General features: G+C 41.8%; 2 protein-coding genes across 7 annotated transcripts in view; both read right to left on the bottom strand.

The window, feature by feature from the left end:
- Positions 1–22928, bottom strand: part of LOC107224611 (transcription factor AP-2-epsilon) — a 216315-nt gene that overhangs the window by 118704 nt on the left and 74683 nt on the right. The window contains exon 1 of one of the 2 annotated variants that reach the window (XM_046735032.1): positions 18301–18431. The exons of the other annotated variant lie outside the window; for it this stretch is intronic. Coding sequence (XP_046590988.1) covers positions 18301–18345 — 45 coding nt within the window. The 5' untranslated portion in view covers positions 18346–18431. Of the gene's footprint in view, positions 1–18300; positions 18432–22928 lie in introns of those variants that run through there. 2 annotated transcript variants of the gene reach the window in all.
- Positions 162–7719, bottom strand: LOC124293606. Of its 5 annotated transcripts, none has more exons than XM_046735030.1 (6): positions 7099–7719; positions 5532–5603; positions 2625–2841; positions 1623–2443; positions 779–948; positions 162–565 (listed from the first exon to the last, which is right to left on the bottom strand). In XM_046735030.1, the coding sequence occupies exons 3-6, from the start codon at positions 2824–2826 to the stop codon at positions 523–525; spliced, it is 1236 nt and encodes a 411-aa protein (XP_046590986.1). In that variant the 5' UTR covers positions 2827–2841; positions 5532–5603; positions 7099–7719; the 3' UTR covers positions 162–522. The 5 variants fall into 5 exon arrangements, 4 of the variants coding, with proteins under 4 accessions (XP_046590986.1, XP_046590984.1, XP_046590985.1 ...); XM_046735028.1 differs by having other exon boundaries at positions 779–935; positions 7099–7705; XM_046735029.1 differs by lacking the exon at positions 5532–5603 and having other exon boundaries at positions 779–935; positions 7099–7705.

A 22928-nucleotide genomic window follows, 5' to 3' on the forward strand; every position in this document is an offset into this window, starting at 1 on the left:
TATTATACAGTGTTAAAAAACGTTTTTAATTGGACCTCTAGACTTGAATACATAACGTATCTTGGATGTGTAATTGAAAGCGTATATAGTACACTGCTATAGAGGAAGATCATTTCACGTTAGCTAGAAACAAGTCTGGGTTGAGTTAGAAAGCGTACGAATTTAGTTTATATATGTGAATCGATTTTATTATATCTTTGTTAGAACGTTACACAAATATCTTATATCTATAAATACTCATTTATCAAAAAAAAAGGTACATCTTGTAGCTCATAGACACAGCTCAACCTACACTATACTTTCGTCTTCACGGTAGTTACAACTAACAGAAAACGCTAAGAATATTACACTTATATCAGAAATATTTATATGCCTGTATGATTTGTACTTTTATATGACTGTTTTTAAAATTAGTTGACGTTTACCACAGTTTCTTAGCCCTTCTTTCGTACATAGGTATGCCGTGATCGAGCTAGTTTTAACCAGTCTTTCACGGCACACGAAACACTGGTTTCGGTTGCATCACCAATTTCCTTCTTGCCAAGAAAGGTTTGTTTCACAGCCTCTGAGAAAAAATACATCAAAAGGAAGGTACAATATCACGATATTGATAACTGATAAGGAATAATTTCAATGTAAATTGTGATGAATCTCGAATATATTGGGAAAAAAGTTAACAGTTTGCATAATTTGAATAATAATGTGTGAATAATATTGTTTTCACACGATAAATCCAAGTAATAACTGTTTCTCGAAAATTTCATGAATTATTCATTACCGTAAACAGTTTCCATTGTCAATGTCTTTTGAAATGAGACTTTGTCCCTCCCTGCCCAATTGAATTGCATCGCTAATTCGTTTGTGAGTAGTGACCTCATTATAGCCAACACACATTGGCGACCGCTTGTCCCTCCAATAGAAGCCAGTTTCCCGGTCTGCAACAAAATACTAAAATGAATGAATGTCGAATTGAATTCAAAATATTCTTACTGTTATCAACATCGATAACAATTTTGACTAGTTGGAGATTGTCGATTCCTAATATTTTTTCAGCATTTTTTAACGTTAACCCTCTCGATCAGACCGAGACCGATTTCATGTTGAATGAAAATCTCTCACCATATTGATATTTCGATGGGTGAAAGCAGTTTACCTCAGGGTTTAGGAGTATCTATAAGGCCATCTGACCTTGCTTAATGGAACTATGCAGTTAGAACCCTGACCTTGCGACCGATACAGTTTTATGAAGCCTCAAAGTGCGTGTTGCGTAGAAGCAACATACGGTCCGAGAGGGTTAAAACGTTACGAACCGCAATTCTGTATGCCTGTAGTAATTTTCATTATTCCTTTGCAGTCAACACATACCGAGCGTATTCTTCAATGAGAGACAACCCCCTCCCTAGTGCTAAGCCAACTCAGGCACATGACGCGTACGTGAAGTTCGGTCGAGTGGAGACTAACATGGCCACTGGCATTCTATCCCCTCCCGGCCGAGCCTCATGTGCCTGTGTTGGTTTGCGCTAGGGAGGGGGTTGGCCCTCATTGAAGAATACGCTCGGTATTAGTACCTATCCGTATGTCATGACATACATATTTTGAATATGATTGCAAGGTCTACTCACTAAATAAGTTCGATGCTCTTCGGATTTCAGGATATTTTCGAGGTTGGAGAAGTCTTCCATGGAGTTAAGAGGAAGTTTTGGGAATTCGGCTGGTTTCTTTGTTACGTCGATGCTGACTTCCTTCTGTTTTGAGAAGATTTTACGTAGTAGCAGATGGTTTTGTTCAGTGTAGGATTTAATGTGTTCTAAATACTGCAGAGTTTTTTCTTCAAAGGTATTCTGTTCGCGTGATGTGGTCGGGGTTGAAGGTTCAAGTTGTGAAAAGGATCTTGATAAGTCATATTGCGTGGTAGACCTGATGATCCTACTAGAAATGTTTCTATTTGATGTTTCATATCCAGACAACTGATTCGGTGACTCATGGGAATTATCATTATACTGGTGCTGTACGATCTTGTGGGCCAAGTTTTTCTTTGGTGTCTGATTTTTGGTAGATCCTTTGGCTGAGTTAATGTAGCGAGTATTCTTATTACGGTTAGAAGTCGATTCATCGACTTCGGACGGTGGCAAATTCTCGTCAGCTGAAGAGGTGTAACCTAAACTACTTGAACTTTCACGAGAACGCTTCGTTTTTTTTTTTTTGTTACTAACGTGTCGATTTTTAGCCTTCTTCTTGTCGGTTTTGTGTTTACGTTTTTTCTTTTGCGGCTCAGGTTCGACATCATCACTGTTCGTAGCTTCATTCTCGTCCACGTCATTGGTAATATCTTGCTGAGGTATTACAGTGGATTTTTTAGCGATGTTGCGAATTATTCCGGATTCATCGGACGTGCCCAGCTCCAGTAGGCGCGCCATCGTTGCTTCGGTGTCGTGGTAGTCATCTGTTAGTTAATCAAGGAATATCAATCAATACCGAATGCTCATTGATTAGCAAAATTAATCACAAATGTACAATATGATCAAAATATATCGTCGTAACTCTTATCCAAGTGAAAATTAATATGATTGAAACATTCAATCCGTATACAATTGTAAAAAAAAGTTCTACGTTCCAATAATCACCTCCGGTATGCAGTACTTTGTGAATGGCAAACTTTGGCCATGTTTTTTCATAGGCAGCCTTTGATTTTACAAGTTTTGTAAAATGATCTTCAGTTTTTGTCCGTGGCCAGTAACATTGGGTGTTGTTTTCGACCAGCCAAAGAACTGGTACCAATGCGCATTCTCTATCTTCGCCAACCAAGAATTCAATCACCGCATACATAGTTCTGCAGCACGACTGAGTAAAAACATCGTTAAATGTATCATATTCTCTAGTCTGGTGTATAAATTTATATTTGATCAAAATTCAAGCACTTTTATTCCACTCTGAGCAAAAAGTGCCAGTTTAAAAGTTTTTAATTAGGACATCAACATAGGAATATGCAAGGTAGTATATAAGTTAAAAGATGAATCGATCATGAAACATTATGAAGATTTTGGGAACGCATGTCTAACCAATACTTGAACGTCAATGTGACGTACAAAACTATAATAAATCAGCTCAAAAGTGATGTTATGAACATATGGTAGAGTTGGGTATATTGGACTACTAGGTAAATTAGACTCGGCATATACGGTATATGGTAATAGGTATACGATAATGTTATTTTTTGCTAAACATCTCAATTGAAGCAAACTTTTAATATAAAAGAGATAATGAACCTACGATTCTCGGGAATGTGTGCGAGGTAGACATAGACATACTATACATGTCTTGAACGAATCCCTCTTCCTCGTACACATTGCCGAGAATCGTAGGTTCATCATCTGTTTTTTGTCGAGAGCTCGTTTCGTTGAGATGTTTAACAAAAAATAAAAATTTTATTTCATTTCGTGTAGTATCGGAGTTACTGCGAAACCATCTTTAAATGGAAGACAGACGAATTTATGTAATATATCATCGACGCGATAAGATTTCGCTACGTTGAAACTTCTTACGAAAAAAATCCCTAGTTTGGAAGATTTAATAGGTTTCTGATAAAGGTCTCGCTTGTACTTGAACGGAGTACCTATAATTCTATATTCTCCGGCAATGAAAAGGATTGATTTGATCACTAATATTTCTGTCCCACAAGCTACTACATTATCCGGCCTTTTTATTGATATTTTGAATTTTTTCGTTTCCAGAGCCTGACATTCACGAGAATTTCCAATAAATTTGGGTTTAGGAATAAATTTTTCCTGACAATTAGTTTTACGAATAGAACTTAGTTCTTCAAGTCGATTACTCAGCTGCTGCAGCGGCAAGCGTTTCGATCGAATAAGTCGTTTCAAATGGCCCAAATGATTTTCATACACAAAGCAACTGTATTCTTCTAATGGGCCAAATCGTTCTACGTCGTCTATGACATGCAGCAGCGAATGTACATTATATACGACAAAGTTTTGTCCGTATATCTTAGCACCTTGAGTAACGAATTTTTCGATCATATCTTGCGCGATGTTTCGAAAACGCGAGAACAAGGCTGTATTCGATAGAATATACACGGCGGCAGACAATAATAAAAAATGTTTGTACTTTTTTCGATCTAGCACATCCCGCATTACAACAGGGCCGGAATATAACAAGAAAAATCTAAATTCTGTCGCTTTCCATCGATGCAAATCCAAAAATCCACGGGGCTTTCGAGGAAACTCTGCCGGAACATATCGCGCCAATAGTTTCATTATACGTTCAATTTCTAACAAAATATCCTTAGACAATTTGCAATCACGTGAACCCTCGACCCAGTATTTAAGGAGCAACCTCTTCAAAATTCCCAGGTAGATTAAATGCATGGGATCTAAAGGAAATTGGGAGACTAGTCCCACGTAAAGATCTAAAAGAGGCGAACGTCCTTTAACGTGACGATCGTTTTCACTAGGTGCAACAAAATCACTATCTTTTCGCTTCTGGAATTCGGTGTCACATGGATAACACAGTTTACGGTTGAGATGAACTGCGCGAATCTTACACCTCTCGCAAGCATCCTTACCCGAATGTCCTAAACACATTTTCAACATAGATCTCGCGGGCGCGTCACACGCGAATAAACCAACTCTGACAAAGTATTTGGTGCCATTAAACTCAAAACCATTGGTGCTTAAACGTGACGTTTCTTTAATTAAATCTCGTAAATATGAAGATAGTGGCATCGGTTTACCCGTACCATAATAAACACCAATTACAAATGGGCTATCATCGATCATTGAAATACTGCGTCCCAAAATTGGCCAAAATGATGTTCCGCTACTTTTATAAACGGGAATCCCATCAATATTAAAATCAACTCGCAACGTATGTTCAGGTGACAGTCCTTTTTTGAGACCTGACTCGAGTTTTTGTCTCAAGCATTTCTCCAAACCGAAATAACACATTTCTCCGTTGTCTAAATTTAACGTTTCAATACGTCGTGACGTGTGAAGTAGAGTCCTAGCACTTAAGGGTAAGATAGGATGTGCTGGTTTCAATAATGCTAGCAATTGATCGATCGCGTTATGTGTGATGTTATTTGAAGATGCCCAGTCGCGCAAATTTTCAACAAAGTTCGTTTCATCATCTAAATGCACTTCATCGCTGACGGAACTTGAATTATCTTCAGAACTGTACAACGTAGCTTTGATGCTATCTATGTCACTTTCGATGTCTTTGAAATCTTTATTATCGCGGTTCGAATTAGAGTTTTCTTCATTCTGTTCATTACTTTGATGGATATGATCAACATCATAATCGCTATCTATAGAGTGCACATATTCTCCGATACAAGACACATGTTCATGACTAGCATCTTTTAATTGTGATTTCGTAAGGTGCTCGAGTGCACAATTATTGCCTGCAATACTCAGTAATACTTTACGAGTATTTATAGCTGTTTTGCGACGCAAATGTCGTTTACTCAGAACTTTTAAATCATGAGGCATGTTATAAAACTAAATAATAATACACACCAGACAAGAAATGATGTACGCTTTAACGTGCTTGCCTTATTTGTCGTAAATATCCGCACACCACTCTGAAAACTAAAAGTTAAATGAACCTAATGAACGTAGTACGTGAGTCAATACAGAAGATTCATAGCAATAAAGCTTTTACACGAGTTAGCGCAACAATTTATATAAAATTTTATTGAAAATTAAGTAATTTGATCAAAAATGCTGTTTCGTGTATATTTTCTTGGATTTGGGCTAAATAAATATTAAAAAGGCATTTGTAGCCGAACAATTTTGTAAACACGAATAAAAAACGTGGTCAGCTACCCATCGAACGTATATAATACGCAGGTAATGAGTAGTTTCATTCTATTGGATTTGACTCTGACATTTACCGATAAACGCATAGTATACTCATGATTTACGTTCAGTAGTAGGAATCGTGATATATTTCAGGACTAGATAGTACTGTTACTAATATTATTATTCTATAGTACTTATAGTTCTATGTATCGCTATTTATTGTTACTACAAATTAAACAAGATCGTAGTTTAACGTTGAACCAATTCTGGGCCGATGTCCTGCTTATATTCTAATACTTTTCGAATAGTATATCATGACGCCTACTACTGAACGTAAATCATGAGTATACTATACGTTTATCGGTAAAGATCAAAGTCAAATCCAATGGAATAAAATTACTTGTTACGAATTTCCTGCGTATTATATACGTTTGATGGGTAGATGACCACTATTTTTACCAGTGTTTACAAAATTATTCAGGTGCAAATCCCTTTTTAATATTTATTCAGCCCAAATCCAAGAAAATATACACAAAACAGAATTTTGGATCAAAATACATAATTTTTAATAAACCTCTATATAAGTTGTTGCACTAACTGGTGAAAAAGCTTTATTGCTACGGATCTTCTCTATTGTCTCTATTGTCTAACATGACCGTCTTCTTCTGATGGATAATAATTGTTATTTTCAATTGAAGGGAAAAGAAAATAAAAAATATTGTCAAAATAATATTTCTGTGATTTCGATGGCACAGAAATATTTACGTGGCTGTATTACTATACTTTGTTACTTTGGAAGATGCTACGAGTTCATATGTATGTTATAGATATGTTGAAACGGTATCTAAAAAAATAATAAACACGAAACCGATTTCAAACAATACAGAGCAAAAGTTACTAATAACCGCATGATCACATGGGATGATTATTAACATGAAGTTTTCCTCAAATTCGACAAGAACTAATATAATTAACCTATAATATACGTATCATAGTAAACTTAACACATATAAATAACGTTTAAAAACAGTTCAAAAATATTCATGAACGTTATATAATAAACAATAAACTATTCCATATTTTTATGGTACATCGTTTGGTTTAGAGAAAAAGACGCAGAACATTACACATAGTTTCTTTTGAAGAAAGAAAAGAAAGGAAAGAAAAAAATACAGAAGAGACAGAATTTGAGTTGCAAAACACATTATTTTTTCAACCAAGAATGCTCGATGTATTAAGACAAAATACCACCATATTTGGAAAAATATGTAGTTGTACTTACCAGCGTTATTTAATGACGAATTTGCTTCTTCCGTCTAGGCCGCAGATTAACAATAGCTTCTCACCTTTTTTGCTACACGATCACCGATCGATCCGAGCACCTCCGCATTCGGTTGACGAATAACGCCATAACCAGCGCCTGAGGCCAGTTGCAAGGGTGGGGATGAATATAGGCTCCCAGACAAAGACAAAGATAGAGGAGACGCAAGAGCGACAGAGAGATCGTGCCCAAAAGGGAATCAACTTTGCCATATATGCCCGTGTTATTCCGAGCTGTCCTTGTCTTACCACTCGCTATACTTACACTTACTGTATGAATGCGCGGTCCATGGGATAAGTTCTGTCTCTACATATAATTATTGCGCTCTTACTCTAGCTTGCAGCGTTACCGACGCTGACGCACCAGAGCAGGAGAATAATATATCAGTAGTGACACAATGTATAACGCACAGAACTCCGATAAAATAGCGCGAAAAATAAACGTACAAACGACGTTAAAAATGCGACAGGATATGATGAACGCTTGTTTTAGCAAGTACTCATACAAGATATTGAAGTCTTGACGTAATTCGTGCCAAATAATGAGATTTAATATATTATAATATGATAACCAATATTGTGAAATAATTATAAAAATGTACAATAAATTATTATTCTTGGTACGAAATTATTCACGTTTCGGACACTTCTTTATTCTCTTCCTTTTATTGGTTATATCTATGTTCCATGCACCGGTAAATGAATACAAGATCAGTGTTCAGCTTTAGTTACCACATAATATTGGCATCAAAATAACGGGTAATTAAAGTCCATTTTTCGGAAACTAATTATAAGATAATCAACTGATTTGGCCACCGCTTGGCATCAGGCGGTTCCGCATACATGAATACTAAAAGTGCGTTCATAATCTGAATATTGTACTCAACGTTGAATTTTCCTCAATCGTGTTGAAGTAAAACAAGTATGAACCCATTTGATCAAATATACATATTATACAATTCAATGTATCTTGAAAATAGTCCGATATTGAATAAATTTCATAAACGGTTATTGAACGTAGATCACAAGTAGCAGTAAAACGTGAACAATAATCGTTGAAAAAATACGTTCATCAAACGATGAATATATTTCTGTGCAATAGTGGAAAACCGCAATAATTAAGCGCTTAATTGGGGTTGCTGGTAGTTGTATGATGAATGTACAATATATATATATATATATATATATATATATATATATATTAGGGTGTGTCGAAAATGAACTTTTTTTTTTCTTCGCTCCTACCACTCAAAACTTTAGGTTTTGACATTAAAGAGGTCCTCGTTCAAGGAGGGCGCTGTAGCTTGAAGTTTAGAAGTCGCTCAACGAGGATTTAGGTTTCCCATCTAATTAACACGTAAAAAATATTGTTTTTCGTTCAAAATGATGTCAGGCATCCAAAAAATTGGCGATTTCTGTGCTTCTTGGCTTATTTGAAAGCATGACTCATCCCCTAAACGATGATAGGTCGTTTTTCGACTTACCTTGTACCAATTTTTTTTACGCCACTTTTCGACCACAATAGTCACTTTTTCAAGTTTACAAAGTCTCCAATGTATCAATGAGTTCAAAATGAATTGCTACAAGTATTGATTCTTGATTCGAATATAAATAACCAATTCCAAAAATTAGTGAAACATACAAAATTTCTCAAAATAAACATGGTTTTTTGAATAAAATTGAAGATACGGAATTTACCAATTTTTAGAATTGGTTATTTATATTCGAATCAAGAATCAATACTTGTAGCAATTCATTTTGGACTCATTGATACCTTGGAGACTTTGTAAACTTGAAAAAGTGACTATTGTGGTCGAAAAGTGGCGTAAAAAAAAATTGGAACAAGGTAAGTCGAAAAACGACCTATCATCGTTTAGGGGATGAGTCATGCTTTCAAATAAGCCAAGAAATACAGACATCGCCAATTTTATGGTTGCCTGACATCATTTTGAACGAAAAACAATATTTTTTACGTGTTAATTAGATGGGAAACCTAAATCCTCGTTGAGCGACTTCTAAACTTCAAGCTACAGCGCCCTCCTTGAACGAGGACCTCTTTAATGTCAAAACCTAAAGTTTTGAGTGGTAGGAGCGAAGAAAAAAAAAAAGTTCATTTTCGACACACCCTAATATATATATATATAGATGTTGTAGACACCAAGATTGAAAATGAATTTCATAAACGTCTATCACGCGTAGATCAGAAATACCAATAAAACGTACATTATAATAGTCGAAGATATACGTTCATAAAACAATCAATATACTGCTGTGCAATGGTGAATAGGAAGTATGATAAACGTCTAATTAAAGTTGCTGGCAGTTGTGTCATGAATGAATATTATATGTTGTGATTACCAAAATCATAAACGAATTTCGTGAACGTTAATAGCTCGTAATTTGTAAATTCAAATGAAACGATTCTGATAAAACGTTGAAAGATGGAGTACCAACATCGTTAAACATATAAGTTTTAAACGATTTTCGTACGAATAATGAACAAATATACTATACGTTGCTTTTGCTATAATAATACGTATTTTAAACTTCTGTATAATGAAATACGCATAATAAACAGAGTAATCATACGAATAATATCCATCCGAAATATTACAGTATATGTGATACGGTTGAATTTTATACTTATACCATTATTAAACGACTTCGACGTTTCATATACGAAATTTATACTGGTGTGTGTTTATTGGGTAAGCAGCACCCCCCTAGGAGACGGGGATCCATGGGGGGTTAATAATTCATTATTCTTATCTTCGTCTAGGCGCTCGGTTATAAGCTGCAACACGCATGGTATAATTATTCCTGTAAGTATATCTACGACATCGCACAGATGCCGTTCTGCGTATCAGGTATTGTACGTAATATACCCATACCTACATTCATATACGTGTATGCGCAGAGGCATAGACACGCCCGATCGTATTCACAGATCCGAGATCGAGCGATAAATGAAAGATTAGTGCTCGCGTTGCGCGACGTGATACTCATTCAACTCTCATCAGACCAACTCCGGAGTACCTCGTGCCTTCGATTCTCTACCGAAAGTCCGTTTCTTGGCGAATTTCGTGTGATTTCGCAAGCATGATTCAACTCCACGAGCCAATTCGAAGTGCCCTTTATCACGTTTCATCAAATCACTTCGCAAAAATTTTTATGACAAAAATTTGCTCGATATTGAGATCAATATATTGTGTTATATTATATAAGGAATCGCTTATTACATCTAGACGATCTAATTAAACGTGGCAGAAGATCTGCAAAGCTCTCGTCACTCAATTTAAATTCTAAAATTGTAACCCTTTGAAATTTTGCAAAAACAATAATTTTGATTGATCGATGGGGGTGCAGTTGTTTTTTTATTTTTTTTTTTTTTATTATTTCTTTACTTCGTAACACTACGATTGGAAAATATTTTTTGAAGTATTGAGACCGGGATACGATTTTGGGGGCATTGGAAGAGTCGAGGGGTTGCGAGAGGAGTCGATAAGACGAAACGAGGGCTGTAAAGCGAGGCGAGTGAACTCTTGTTCGAAGTAATAACAGTGTCCTGGACAGTATCGAGTTGCCGCGTCGGACGAAAGCGTCGTGACGTCGTTTCCCTGAAGCCCAACCGGGACAAAAGATTACGTTTGGAAAATGATACGGTTCTTGTTCACATGCTTAAGCAAAGCCTACAATCTGTGCGCAGTTTGGGTTAATCTAGTACAGGAATCTGAAAAATCCCGAAGGAGGCGGCTTATTACGTAACCCCTCCTCCCCGTCCGCGGAGCGACTCTTTCCTCTCCTCTCCTCTCCTCTCCTCGCCTCGCCGCCCCGTTAAAGCGGTTATTAGACCGAACTGAACGCATTCTTCTGCCCCCGAATAAAAGGAAGAAGTCGTCGCGGCGGCGCAACCGAAACGCAACATGCGAAGCTGAAGCTCTCGGCGCTCCGCAGCGCGCTCGGATGGGGCCAGGATGAATAATGCATCCGAACGCAGCCATGCCAGAATTCCCGCTTGAATATTCATAGTGTATACTGTGCTCCGAGTTGCGCGCGCTCAGTTCCTATCCCAAGTTACCTTGCACTCGCACACAGACTCCCTACATTCGATCTCTTCGCGTATCACGCGCACTCCGCTCTCTCATCTCGCCTGCATGGCCATCCCATGTAATGCGTCATATATGCATATCGCATGCACGCGCGTGTGTGTGTGTGTGCGTGGAAGCGCGAGCTACCCGCTTGAATATGGAGCACCCGGTGGAATTAGCTGCTCCAATGAGTAATTCAGAATATTCAGTGTACGACATAACCCGTGCGTTATATTACACACAATACGGAGTAAGTTCTGTATATGCGCCATGATCGCGGAATTGCTTTTCGTTTTCATATTCCGATAATATTTTAGTTTTTTTTTTTTTTTTTGCTTAAAAAAAAAAAAAAAACTTTTCTTTCATGATTATAACCGTTCAAATATTTTATTGCGTCTACATTGCGTCTACATGTGCGAGAAACGGTTGATACGTTATGCTCGTTTTTGCTGGATATTATCATTTGATTGTGACACAGTTGTGCACAATGTGTGTGTGTCGAAGATGTTTACGACGCGATTTATTGCCGGTTATTTACTGAGAGTTTCACCACCTTCCGGCAAAGTGAAATTCACGGCTCATCGAAAATACAAACTGAGCGATGTTCCAAAGTTCTTCAAGTACTGGCGGAAAGTCGTAATTCGCCAAACATTCACTATTCGTATAGGTAGAATGGATTCTTTACCATTCATGTGAACCCACGCATATTTTCGGCAATTTCTCAGAAAATTCGACGAACTGTAGAACATATGAAATAGATGGGTGTGTGTAATATATGCCCGATGGTTCTTCACGACACCTGTTTAGCTGGTCAGACTCGTTGACTCTGACCACTCGATACCTGCGGCTCTTTGGGCCTAGGATTACGACTTTGCCACACGCTCTTTTTTCGACCGTGAGCTCGGGCGTTTAAGAACGAAGAGAAGTACCGATGTAATAAGGACATAAAAATGAGTAGAAAAATAAACAAAACGATTTCAAGGATGATACGGTCTTCCATTTTATTGTCGAATACATATGTCGTGCATGGAACGAAATTCACGCGAGCATGTATACGACTTCTAATGACTCCAATAACAATCGCGTCTCGAAGAGATCAAGGCGCGGTCTCTAATTATTCGCCCTGCTGCAAATGTGAAATTCGTATTTCTTTGCCGAAATCACACCACCGCGGTTCGGATAAAAATCCACGTTCAAAACAGTTGTAACAACGGCGTCGTGACAAAGGGCAATATAACGCGTGTCGAGTTTGAAAAATTCATGGAGCCAAGTCCCTCAGCGATAGTCTACACTGCTCGTATCCCGAGGCTTGATTTATGCGTCACCGATGTTTCATTCTATCGGAGCAACATTCCAATATGATTGCCTTTAATTACTGAAACGATTTGTTACCGGTCGCGTAGCTGGCAGCAGTCAACCGGGGTTGGTCAGCCTGACGCCGCGTGTAATACGCTTCATGTTTCTCCGCAGTCGCCATCGTTATACCACCAGGTACGCTAGGAATGAATGGTCGACGCAATATTATCACCTTCGTACCGAATTCACTGTATGATCTATCACCGCAATTCTCGCGCCGCATGTACTCGTATATCGTCCCCATGACAGTTGAATCTATCGCTGCAGCCTTCGTGCAAACGTCCCGACGTTTATCCCCAAGCAAACTCGAAATATTGTGACGTCCGTTTTTGTACTTCCAAATGTTAATCTCGTCTGGCCATCTTTGGTAATGCTCGTCGGTCCGTTTGTACGAAGAATCGTTCGAACGATTTGCGGAATTATTCAAGTCAAGATCACAGATTTCTCTCGATTCTCACAATCAGACTAATTTTTCGTCTAACCTGTGAAATCGGGAAATTCCTCGAGCAACGTCTCCGAGCCGGCGTAGCTGCGTTTCGCTAACCGAGCGAGGTAATAATCAGCTGCAATTACGAAGTTTCATCCAAGTCATTTATATACGAGATGATTATAGACGGTATATAGCCGATTGTGAGCGCACACTGCACGATCAATCGGGAACGAAGCACGAAGTCCTGTTCGATTCAGTTCAGGGTATCGAGCCCGATGCGCAACATTCCTGGGCCTATTACCATTACCAAATAATTTCAATGGTGGCCAACATTGAAGCAAAGGAACCTGAAATTAAGTTGATTAGAGGCTACCGTTCGTAAGGATGGCTACTACCGGAATTTGACCAGTTATTATACAGGTAGTTTCTGGTAGCCCTCCGTACGTGTTGGGGCTGTACGTGCGTCCCGGAACCGGGTTCTCAACTTTCGGCCTCCTCGAGTCAAGTCAAGTCCGCGTAAGTCCGCGTGCGAGACGCATCGCCGATAGTTTTCACCGACAGACGAATCATCGGGAGCGATTGGACGTCGACGAGAAATGAAAAATAATCGCTACGAAACACCGTCCAGCGATGTTGATATTGAGGAAAAGTACCGTATGATGTACGATTGAGACCGCAGTCTGTATGGACCGGTACATGGTTATCTATGTATAGAGGAAACTTCCACATATCCACGTCAGAGGTCTAAAACTCCGTTTGGATTACTACACACGAATCAAGATGGGTGTATAATTGCTCATTTCAAGGCTTTTAAATCACTTGCGAGGTGACTCAATCACTCGAGCGGAGCTTTCGCCGCTGCGGCAAGCCGACGCAAAGCGTATGCCTGGACATCAACGCCGTTTCACGACTGTTGGCAACACGTTAGGAAATATTAACAGGCGGCAACACGGCTGCTTTGATGGCATGTGCAGTGTTCCAGAGAAATGACTTGCCATCACATACTTGTTTACACATAAACTGCAGTGTTTATTATCATCTTATCCACGATACAATGCGTTCCATGTCTACGGAGTTACCGCTGGCTCTTGTCCTCTTGGACTTACAATTAGACTGGTTCTTCCATTCTTTCATGGGCTCTATTCTTACACTCGGGTGATCATACACCACAGTATGCTCAATCTTTGACATATCTTCGATTAATTTAGAATTCTAGATCCACACATACTATACTTTTAACCACCGAAATTGATGGGCGGATACCGCTGTGGCGCAAACTTGCAGCCAGTGTAGAAAGCACTTCGAACCCAACGGTCGAAGACAGAAAATTCACGGTGTGCAAACCGGAAATTGACTCGTCAAACCACGGACATGATTCATGTGAAGTGAGGCCTACTGCGAGTATTAAGTGGAATATTGTGAAGATTTTTTTACCAGGAGTATAATACAGAAACACCGAGAAAACGAATTATGGACAAGTCTTTCATCTTGATTATAGATAAATTGACTGCTTAACGACTCCGTTATCTCCCTGCAATCAGGAAATCAAGCAACGATAACCAAAATAAGTGCTGAATTTATGTAATCTCTCAAACGAAATTTTTCAAAAAAGTCCAGCACAATATCTACAATACAACAAAATTGCAAGGAGACAGGATGCTAAAAGAAACCTTTACGGCCATGATTTTGTGCATCCTAAATGAGTTGTTACCGAATGTTTTGGAGTCAAGAAGAAACTGACGGAGATCGAAAAGCCACGTATTTCGTTTTAACGTCATTAAACAGACGTGCACCGTCTGAAGATACGCGGAAAGTCGTCGATGTCAGATATTCGCGGTGTATGCAATATTCGCCACTCTGCAAATGTGGTTTTTACGCGCTATTCACGGATAAAATACACGTGCAACGAATGGTTGTACACAGGTAAAAATAACAAACGCGGTTATAAACGAGGGGCGATAGCCGCGCGGCGTTGCATACGGACACATTACGTAGGTATTCGTGTCTGCACGATATGGTTGCGTACATACAAAATGTGAAAGAACGATTGGCCGAGCGCGCGTTTGTGGCCGAGGTATATTAGCTATTAAAGAGTTAAACGATTTATCACCGCCGTAGTCTGCAGCAGCTCCTCTAGGATAAGAGAGAGAGAGAGAGAGAGAGAGGGTGAGAGAGAAAGAAGCGGAGCAAAAACCGTAGAATTTCTCGCGGTCAAACAATTCAGCCGGATAAATTAATCAAAGTTGGGATTTTAATGAAGGGGCTATCGAGATAATTGACACGATTCCGGGGTAGTGAGGGGGGGAGGGGAAAATTTTCATTTAATCGCCCGGACGACTCGTAATATAAAATCACTTTTATTTTTGCTACATTTTATTTATCTTTTTCTCTTTCCGCCCCCCCTATTTCATTCGATCTTACGGCTCACGGCTCGTCGTCCTTTATCCTTGTCACGAGATGGATATTCGCATGCGAGAAACCGCGTGGAACAAGCGAGGCTGCCCGTGTACGAATACCTCCGACAGTTTATAATTCCCCTCGTTTCGTTCGCGGCCTGCAGGAGCAAATTAAAATTCCAAAAAATAGGCACACCAAGTCGCAGCGACCTTCGACGTCAGGATAGGTCGAGATTGGTCATCGATGCTTCGCCCGCCGAAATTTCCCGGCAAACACGCGACTACAAGGCATTCGATCCGAAATCTATTCTCCATTGAACGGCCCCGCGACAAACGATCAAGAGCGAGTTTTCCCGAGGTGGTTGAAATGTTTAACGCTGTTTCAAAGGGCTCGACTGTTTCGCTGAAAGGTTAACCAGGGTCTTTCAGGGTTGTCTGGCGGGCCGGTTGGACTGAACGGCTAGTTAGCGCGAAGATTGGCTCCTCTCGGCCTCACCTCGGCTGCGCGGGTTGCTCGACGTAAAAGGGTGGAGGTAAAGTCCTCTCTTCGCTATTGCTATGCCACGGATTGGCACTCCGCGGAACCAGCAACCGACGATATTGGGACGACGACCGAAACGTTCAGGCAGTAAAATCGACTAAGCTGGCGGTTATTTATTGCTAGTTGTGCTGCACGCAGGTGAGAAAATAAGGCAAGCCTCCGTAGGCTCGTCTCTCGACTCGGAGCGTAGCTCGAACCGCGCCAACGCGTAAGGGGGATAATTTTAGAGGCCAATTCTCGATATTACTTTGCTTCGCTCCTTTTGTTCCTGCATTACAATCATTTGTCAACTATTAAAACTTTCGTGAAATGAATTCTCAGACGCGATTAGGAAGAAACTTGAAACTTTTTGCTCGTACACATGTTTATACATTCTTATGAATGTCAGGAAAAGTTTTGGCCTGCACGGTAAACGCTTCGGATAAAATTTGCAAAATGTATTCAACGAATACGCACACACACACACACACACACCTACGCATGCTTAGAAAGCGATAGAAATTTCAATTCCAATTTGACGCTCCGTAAACTAATTTATTTACGCACACATTATACGTATATTATATGCGTGTATATTTAGTTAACTTAATAAGACGAAAGTTACATATTTGTCGTAATAGATGCCGAGTAAGCGGGGCCCCGGAAAGTTCTAAGTCAAGCAACAAGTTGCAAAGTTCAAGAGATCCGTTCCGGTGTAAACATGCAACGCCCAACAATCGTTAATCATAGGAAAGCAGCCCGGGCGTTTCTAACGAGGTTTGTAACCCCTTTGACGTGTACAATGGTGACAAAATGAAAATAAAACATTCCCTCAACAAATTCTAGTCGCATGAAGAGTTCGCTCTTCAAATATTACTAAATTTACCGGCATCAAACTATCTTTCAAGATAGTTCTTGAAAAAAAAAAACACTGGACGCTCGTCGTTGTTTCTCATTTCCTCATCGGCCGGAGTACGTTCGGATTGTTTCACGATGGTTAATAACTTCAAAAGTTTCCACGGCAAAAGCACAGAGGGGTTAAGGAGAGCACCTGATCGAAATTTCATTAGGGTGATATGTCTTCGGTGGATTACCGGGGTCACAAGCGCTCTAGTCGTTATCTGTTACATCAACGTGACGTACATATAATTCCCCAACAAAAGGGGAAACGGTATTACATCCGACCGGAGTGGGCGTAAGCTGCAGCGTCCATAGGCGGCGAGATATCTTCCCGTTGATTGAAACGTCAGCCCGGAGGAGTTATGTGTCGGTGTGGGTCAGCAAAGCGGAGTTTATGCACCTACCGACGCGTATCCCATCCCCGATATACCCAAGGGCTCTCTCCGTATCTACGTACCCAGGTAGGTCCGGTGGATCCACGAGGTGTATCGGTAACAAGGCGCATCCCGATACTCGGCTGTTGAACTATCACAATATCCGCACAATATCTCGACGAAAGCTGGCACTACCACCACCCTTTACTCTGTGCAGCGTAGGATGCCGTGGGTTATGGTCATGCGGAGGTGCAAGAATGGTGTAATTGGTGATCGTAAAGTTCGTAGAGATGCCAGTACTAACAACAAAATTGTTGCGTCTCTCTGTCAGCCGGATGGCACGTAATATGGAGCTCGACTATCAACGAGGAAGAACGATGTGCCGGATCGGTTTGCCTCACAGCGATGAAGTTGGAAGGGGTGAGGAACGAAGACGTCTCTCTTCCGTGCGACGGTGCGTCGAACGATCGTGTAAAAAGAAACCCCTGGGCACGGGGTCCGAGTGACGATGAATTGAAAGATTAAGCTTACGGACAAGACGCAAGTGCACGTAAGCTAAAGACGCGCTACGTGCGGCAGTTTTTTTTTTTTAGCCCGAAGGAGCGCGGAACGCGAGCAACTGAGAATGAATATGATTTCATTGTGTCAGGATTTTACGAGTCGTACCCTTAAAGTCTATCATTAAGGCGTCTGCGGTTGCCGGGCTCGCGTTCTCCGGGGCACGTGAGCAGCACGGGCAATAACAAATCACCGCTGATTTATAACCTAATATTAACAATTTATATTCCATTCGTAACTCATAATTTACGCAGTTTCTACATTGCATTCCCCCCCAGGGCCCGCAAGCCCTTTCCACCTTCTCCTCTCCCTCCTCCCCCCCCCATCCACGCTTTCTTCCTTGCCCTCCTTCCCCCCGACCGCATTGGGAAACAAACTTTACCCGGGCTGTTTGCAAACCCGTGCGAGTTTGTCTCGTGATGCTCGGAGTTTAATTACGGACCCCGTACAATTAACTCAACCGGTCTTCCACATTCTCATCGTACGAGTAGTCGGTACGCTCGCATACGAAAATTCGCCTATGAATTTTGAAAAGAGTTTACCATTTGGTGCATCCTGGCGGTGTTGTAGTAGTCTAGGTTCGGCATTCGGCCAAGTTGAATAACTACAGGTCGTTCACAAATTTTATTCAATCGACGCAGCTTGTCTCTTTACGAAGAACTGTTGATTCGCCAGTCGATATGAACCCGCATTCACTGTTCCATGACGAATGGTAGTAAACGTACTCATACGACCGTCGACACGTGGTTCGATCAGGACTTGTCACAGATTTTTTACTCTTGTTTTTCGTACGAACAGAAGGCTTTCGTTGCAGTCCTTCGTCCTTAACTCAAGCGTCCAAGAAGCAGGTTTTCTTCCTCTTCTATTTTAAGTTGAATTCGCGTTGCACTTTCGAAAATTTTTCGTAATAGGTGGTACAGTAGTAATTATCACAGTCTCGTTTTAATCACTCGAAGCACACACTGCGCGTGGCGGGGGGAGGAGGGTTGAAGGGGGAGGGGTGGGCGGGGGGTCCTCGAAGGAGGACGAAGAAAGAATACGCGTATAATATTCGAACCGTCGAAAAAGAAGCAAACGAAATAAACGGAGAACTGAAAAACCGGTCGAACTACGCGGTACTGATCGGGTGTTCAGTGGACGATCATTCGGTCCGCAAACATTATGCTAATTTCGAATGCTTGACAGATGACCGCGGGTTGGTTTGCATCCCTCGGGGATACGGCTCGCGATGTCAGCCCGAGATATATCGGGTTACCGGCGCTGGATATTGTTTCCGATATCTCGACCTTCGTGGGTATATAGGATCGCCCTAACCGTCGTACAAGAGGACTGGAGGGTTACTGCGCCCGCGGGGCCTTCTCTACCGGACAAACGGGGCCCCGGACCCAGAGTGGGAGGTCGGGCTGGACGTGGCCTATGGGCCCGACGATTCCCTCACCCCGTCATTGGGCGCCGTGGATCGGTCCGCGCCCAATGGGGCCTTGGGCCCGACGTTCCATCAGGCCCACGCCGCGCCCTCGGCTGCCGATTGGACCACCGAGCCCAACGATCAAGATCGCGAGTCACGATCCTCCGATAACGCCGCAGAGGGAAGATGCACGCCGGTTGAACTGACCAGATATCGAGAGCCGAACGTGGCCCAGGTCTTAGCCCGGCTTCTTGCCACCTGAAATTTACTTTTCTTTCGCTTCCAGAGTCGTCGGAAGAAACTGGTACTCGATCGTGTGCACAGGTGACAGCTGCGGGGCTCGGAAGGATTTCGACAAGCCTTGATCGCACCGCCAATCATCCGACGATCGATAGAATTAACGGCTGTTACATGGTCGTGAGGAAGAACGAGGCGACAGTTCCTTTGACGGGTAATTTGAGCCGTGCAACTTTACGCCACACACGCCTGCGCGGCGACGAAACCGTGAAAAAACGCTCGCGTACCCCATTTCGCTTTATTATTCCGTATGCGGGTAATTACACCCTATGTCCTCCGGGAGCAATCTCGTATCTCGGCGAACTTCGATTTGCTCTTATTGCTCGTGAAACTGCTAAGTATCAACCAATGAAGCACGTGAACGATAATTACTCTGGCTACGCTGTTTTCCATTCGCCATTACTTCTCTGAGATTCCAGGCAGTTCCGAACGGATTCTTCAATTTCTGATCCGTTTCCAATTGGAAACTGCTTTTTCGGATGTAAATAAAATTGAACACCACTGTTGGCGAGGTCAAGGAACGTTTACGCTCGGGGTGTGTTTTGACGTTTGGAACGGCGTCTACCTGATTTTTGCCCAAAGCAAATCGGAGCCATTGCCCGGCAGTTTATCAATGGCGTCCTGAGTCCCCGCGTCCGGGTCGCCTTGAGGGACAACGAAAACCCGAAACCTTCCGGAACCCCCGTCCAGAGTCTCAGGACCCTTTGGAATTCACTCAAGGATTGCCCTCTGGTTGGTTAGCCGAGCCAATGGACGAGTGAATGAAATTCTTCTGACCGTTTGCCAGCAGCAAGCCACACCTTTCGAGACCATACAGCTCCGCTTTATAGCGCAATTCTGATATACCTTCACCGCTAAATTTAACCTCCAGTAGTCTTTCAACGTCGATAAACCGCGTTACGGTTAGTCGGAAGTGAGTGAGTGAGTATCGATCGGGTCTCCGTAACGTTCCACAAATCGCGTACGCTATAGTTCCACAAATGACGAACTAAATGAGCAACTGTCGTCATCGGATCAATTATAGCGACAATCGCGTAGTGTCAGCTTCTCGAGCCTTGGAGAAAAGTGAGTTAAAAAAATCCGAGATACATTGTAAGCCATGCGTTCCGAAACCGGCCATACTTTTAATGTCAAGTAATTATGCTTTAATAATAATATGTGGTGAAAAATTTCACGCGCGTCGCGTATAAGGACAGGTTCTTTCGGGTAGGAGGACAACCGGCAGCTGAAGCAGTTCCATCGGTCGGTAATCGATCTTTATGCACTGGTGAATTCAGAGAAACTGTTCATTATCCCAACGGAATGCTCCGAGCAATATTCGTCACAGCTAATCGGAACAGCACGAGTCTCGACTGCGTGATCGTGAAGTCTCAGGGCAATCATCTCGTGCACATGGCTCACGCAACCATCGGGGTGTTTTGAAAGTAACCCTCACGCTCCGCGGAAAGGCACCGCGATACCTTAAATTCGACTTGGAGGTGGCGTTGAATGCATATCGTGAGGAACTCTTTTTTTTCACTTTGCAGGACACCTGAATTGAACAAAGTCTTTTCGTGCCAGAGTTTCAAGATTTTACAATTCACCGTGGAATATGATTATTATGTACGACGAAAAAGCTCAACGTTACCGTGACTTGAATCATACGATCCATCATACGACGCTGTATAGGAAACTATCCTTCGTCGCACTGATTTAATTAACATAACAATGGCTTAAACAACTCGTGAATAAGTGTCGTAACTGATATAATATTCGCATGCTCGTGAACAGAAAGACTCTCTCATAGTTTCCTCTTTGCGATTGACTTCAAGTCAACGTTTAGCTGGTATCAGATTCACGTGGTATAACATTGCTGGTTATACCTTGGGGTCGTGCACCGAAGCATGTTGATATTTTCACTTGAATTTTTTTTTTTTTTGACATTCATTTAAGTATCTTTTACAAGATAAGGTCGTAAGAATAATTTTTAATACAAAGGTAGTATAAAATTTTACAAAAAGGCAGAAACTTTCAAGTTACGATAATCTCGATTTAAAATCCCCAAGGTGCTAAAGGTTAACCACTTCCACACTAGGAACTTTAGTCGAGAATTTAGTCCGGTCGAAGAAGAACGTTAAGATCCTGACGAGGTATATAATTTCCATTAGAGGACTCTTGGACGATTTTCGTGAAATCAACAATCCAATACTGCTGATCAGTACGAGTGATTTTGCGATTTATGGGAAACCGAAAGATGCAGTAGCGGTCTGTCGTAATTCGTTTCCGTGAAATGGATAAAGTTCGAAAGGAAGTTTGCGCGGAGACTGTGGCGGGATTGGAAACAGTGTTAACGGTTCGTGACGCTCGGCATCGAATCCTGGCGAAAGCCGTGAAGCGTGTGCGTGCGGAATACCTCCCCTCACACCAGCGCCAACACGGACACGAGAGAGTGGAAGTAGGTACGGAGCCAGAGATGGACCGCAGACGTCTTGCTCCCGTGACCTGGGGCGTAACCGAAGAGGTATCTTATTGATCTGGTTGCCTGGGGCGTGTCGTCCTGGAAATCTCGCCGCAGGGAGGACCGCGTCGAGTCGGGAACCCTTAAAGCGACGTGGTAGCGAGGGGAGTGCGCCTGCGCGCGTGTCTCTCGCCCGGAGGGTAAGCTTCCAATCACCGGGAGCTAGCGGAGCCCGGTGGTGCCAGAGGGGTTGTCAAATCTTGGGAGGAAAAAAATATTTTCGCGCTTGCGCCCGGGTGCATCCTCGATCTTGGGCCACTTCGGAGCGCCTCCTTCTTGCGATAACAAACCCCCGGCGAAGAGGGAGGTCAGGGCCAGATGCGAGCGGGACGTGGAAGAATTGAATCGAATTAACGGAGAATGGAGAATCACTTGGAACAAAGGGAGACGAGATTTGTTCTCTGCGTGAAGAGTGCAGCCGCGTGGATGTTGTACGTACGACGTGTAACCGACCGGTTAAAGAGCAAGTATCGCAAGACGGCGGGAAACTCGTGAGGGGTTAACCGTTAAACAAAAGACCCTTGGATTTATCGTTAACCTCGCGGCTACACTGGGTACACAAACGACCCGTTTACGGGCCTTCGTGCAAGCCACGGTCTCTGCTGCCTTGCGTAGTAACGAGTGTACGTGTCGCACGTCTGAAAGAAATTCTGAAACGAAATTGGGAGAAAATGAAAATCATAGTTTTTCATCGCCGCGTTGAATATAAACCGGTCGTATCGATTTTGTTCAACGTTTGACTGCACCATAGATTTTCAAATACGTTGAAATCGACAGAGAAATAATTTTTACGATTTCGAAATTAATGACATTCAGAAGCGTTAAATGATAAGCCTTGCTAGTCAAGAAAACAAAGGAAAAGTATGCATAAACAACGCCATGGTGGAAGGGTGGGCTTTATAACATTTTGCGATTAGCATCTGTTTCTACAAACCTAGTTACAGATAAGCTTTTAACGGTTTCCAGGA

The sequence above is a fragment of the Neodiprion lecontei genome, chromosome 3 (assembly GCF_021901455.1).
Source record: "Neodiprion lecontei isolate iyNeoLeco1 chromosome 3, iyNeoLeco1.1, whole genome shotgun sequence".
In the NCBI taxonomy this organism is placed as follows: Eukaryota; Metazoa; Arthropoda; class Insecta; order Hymenoptera; family Diprionidae; genus Neodiprion; species Neodiprion lecontei.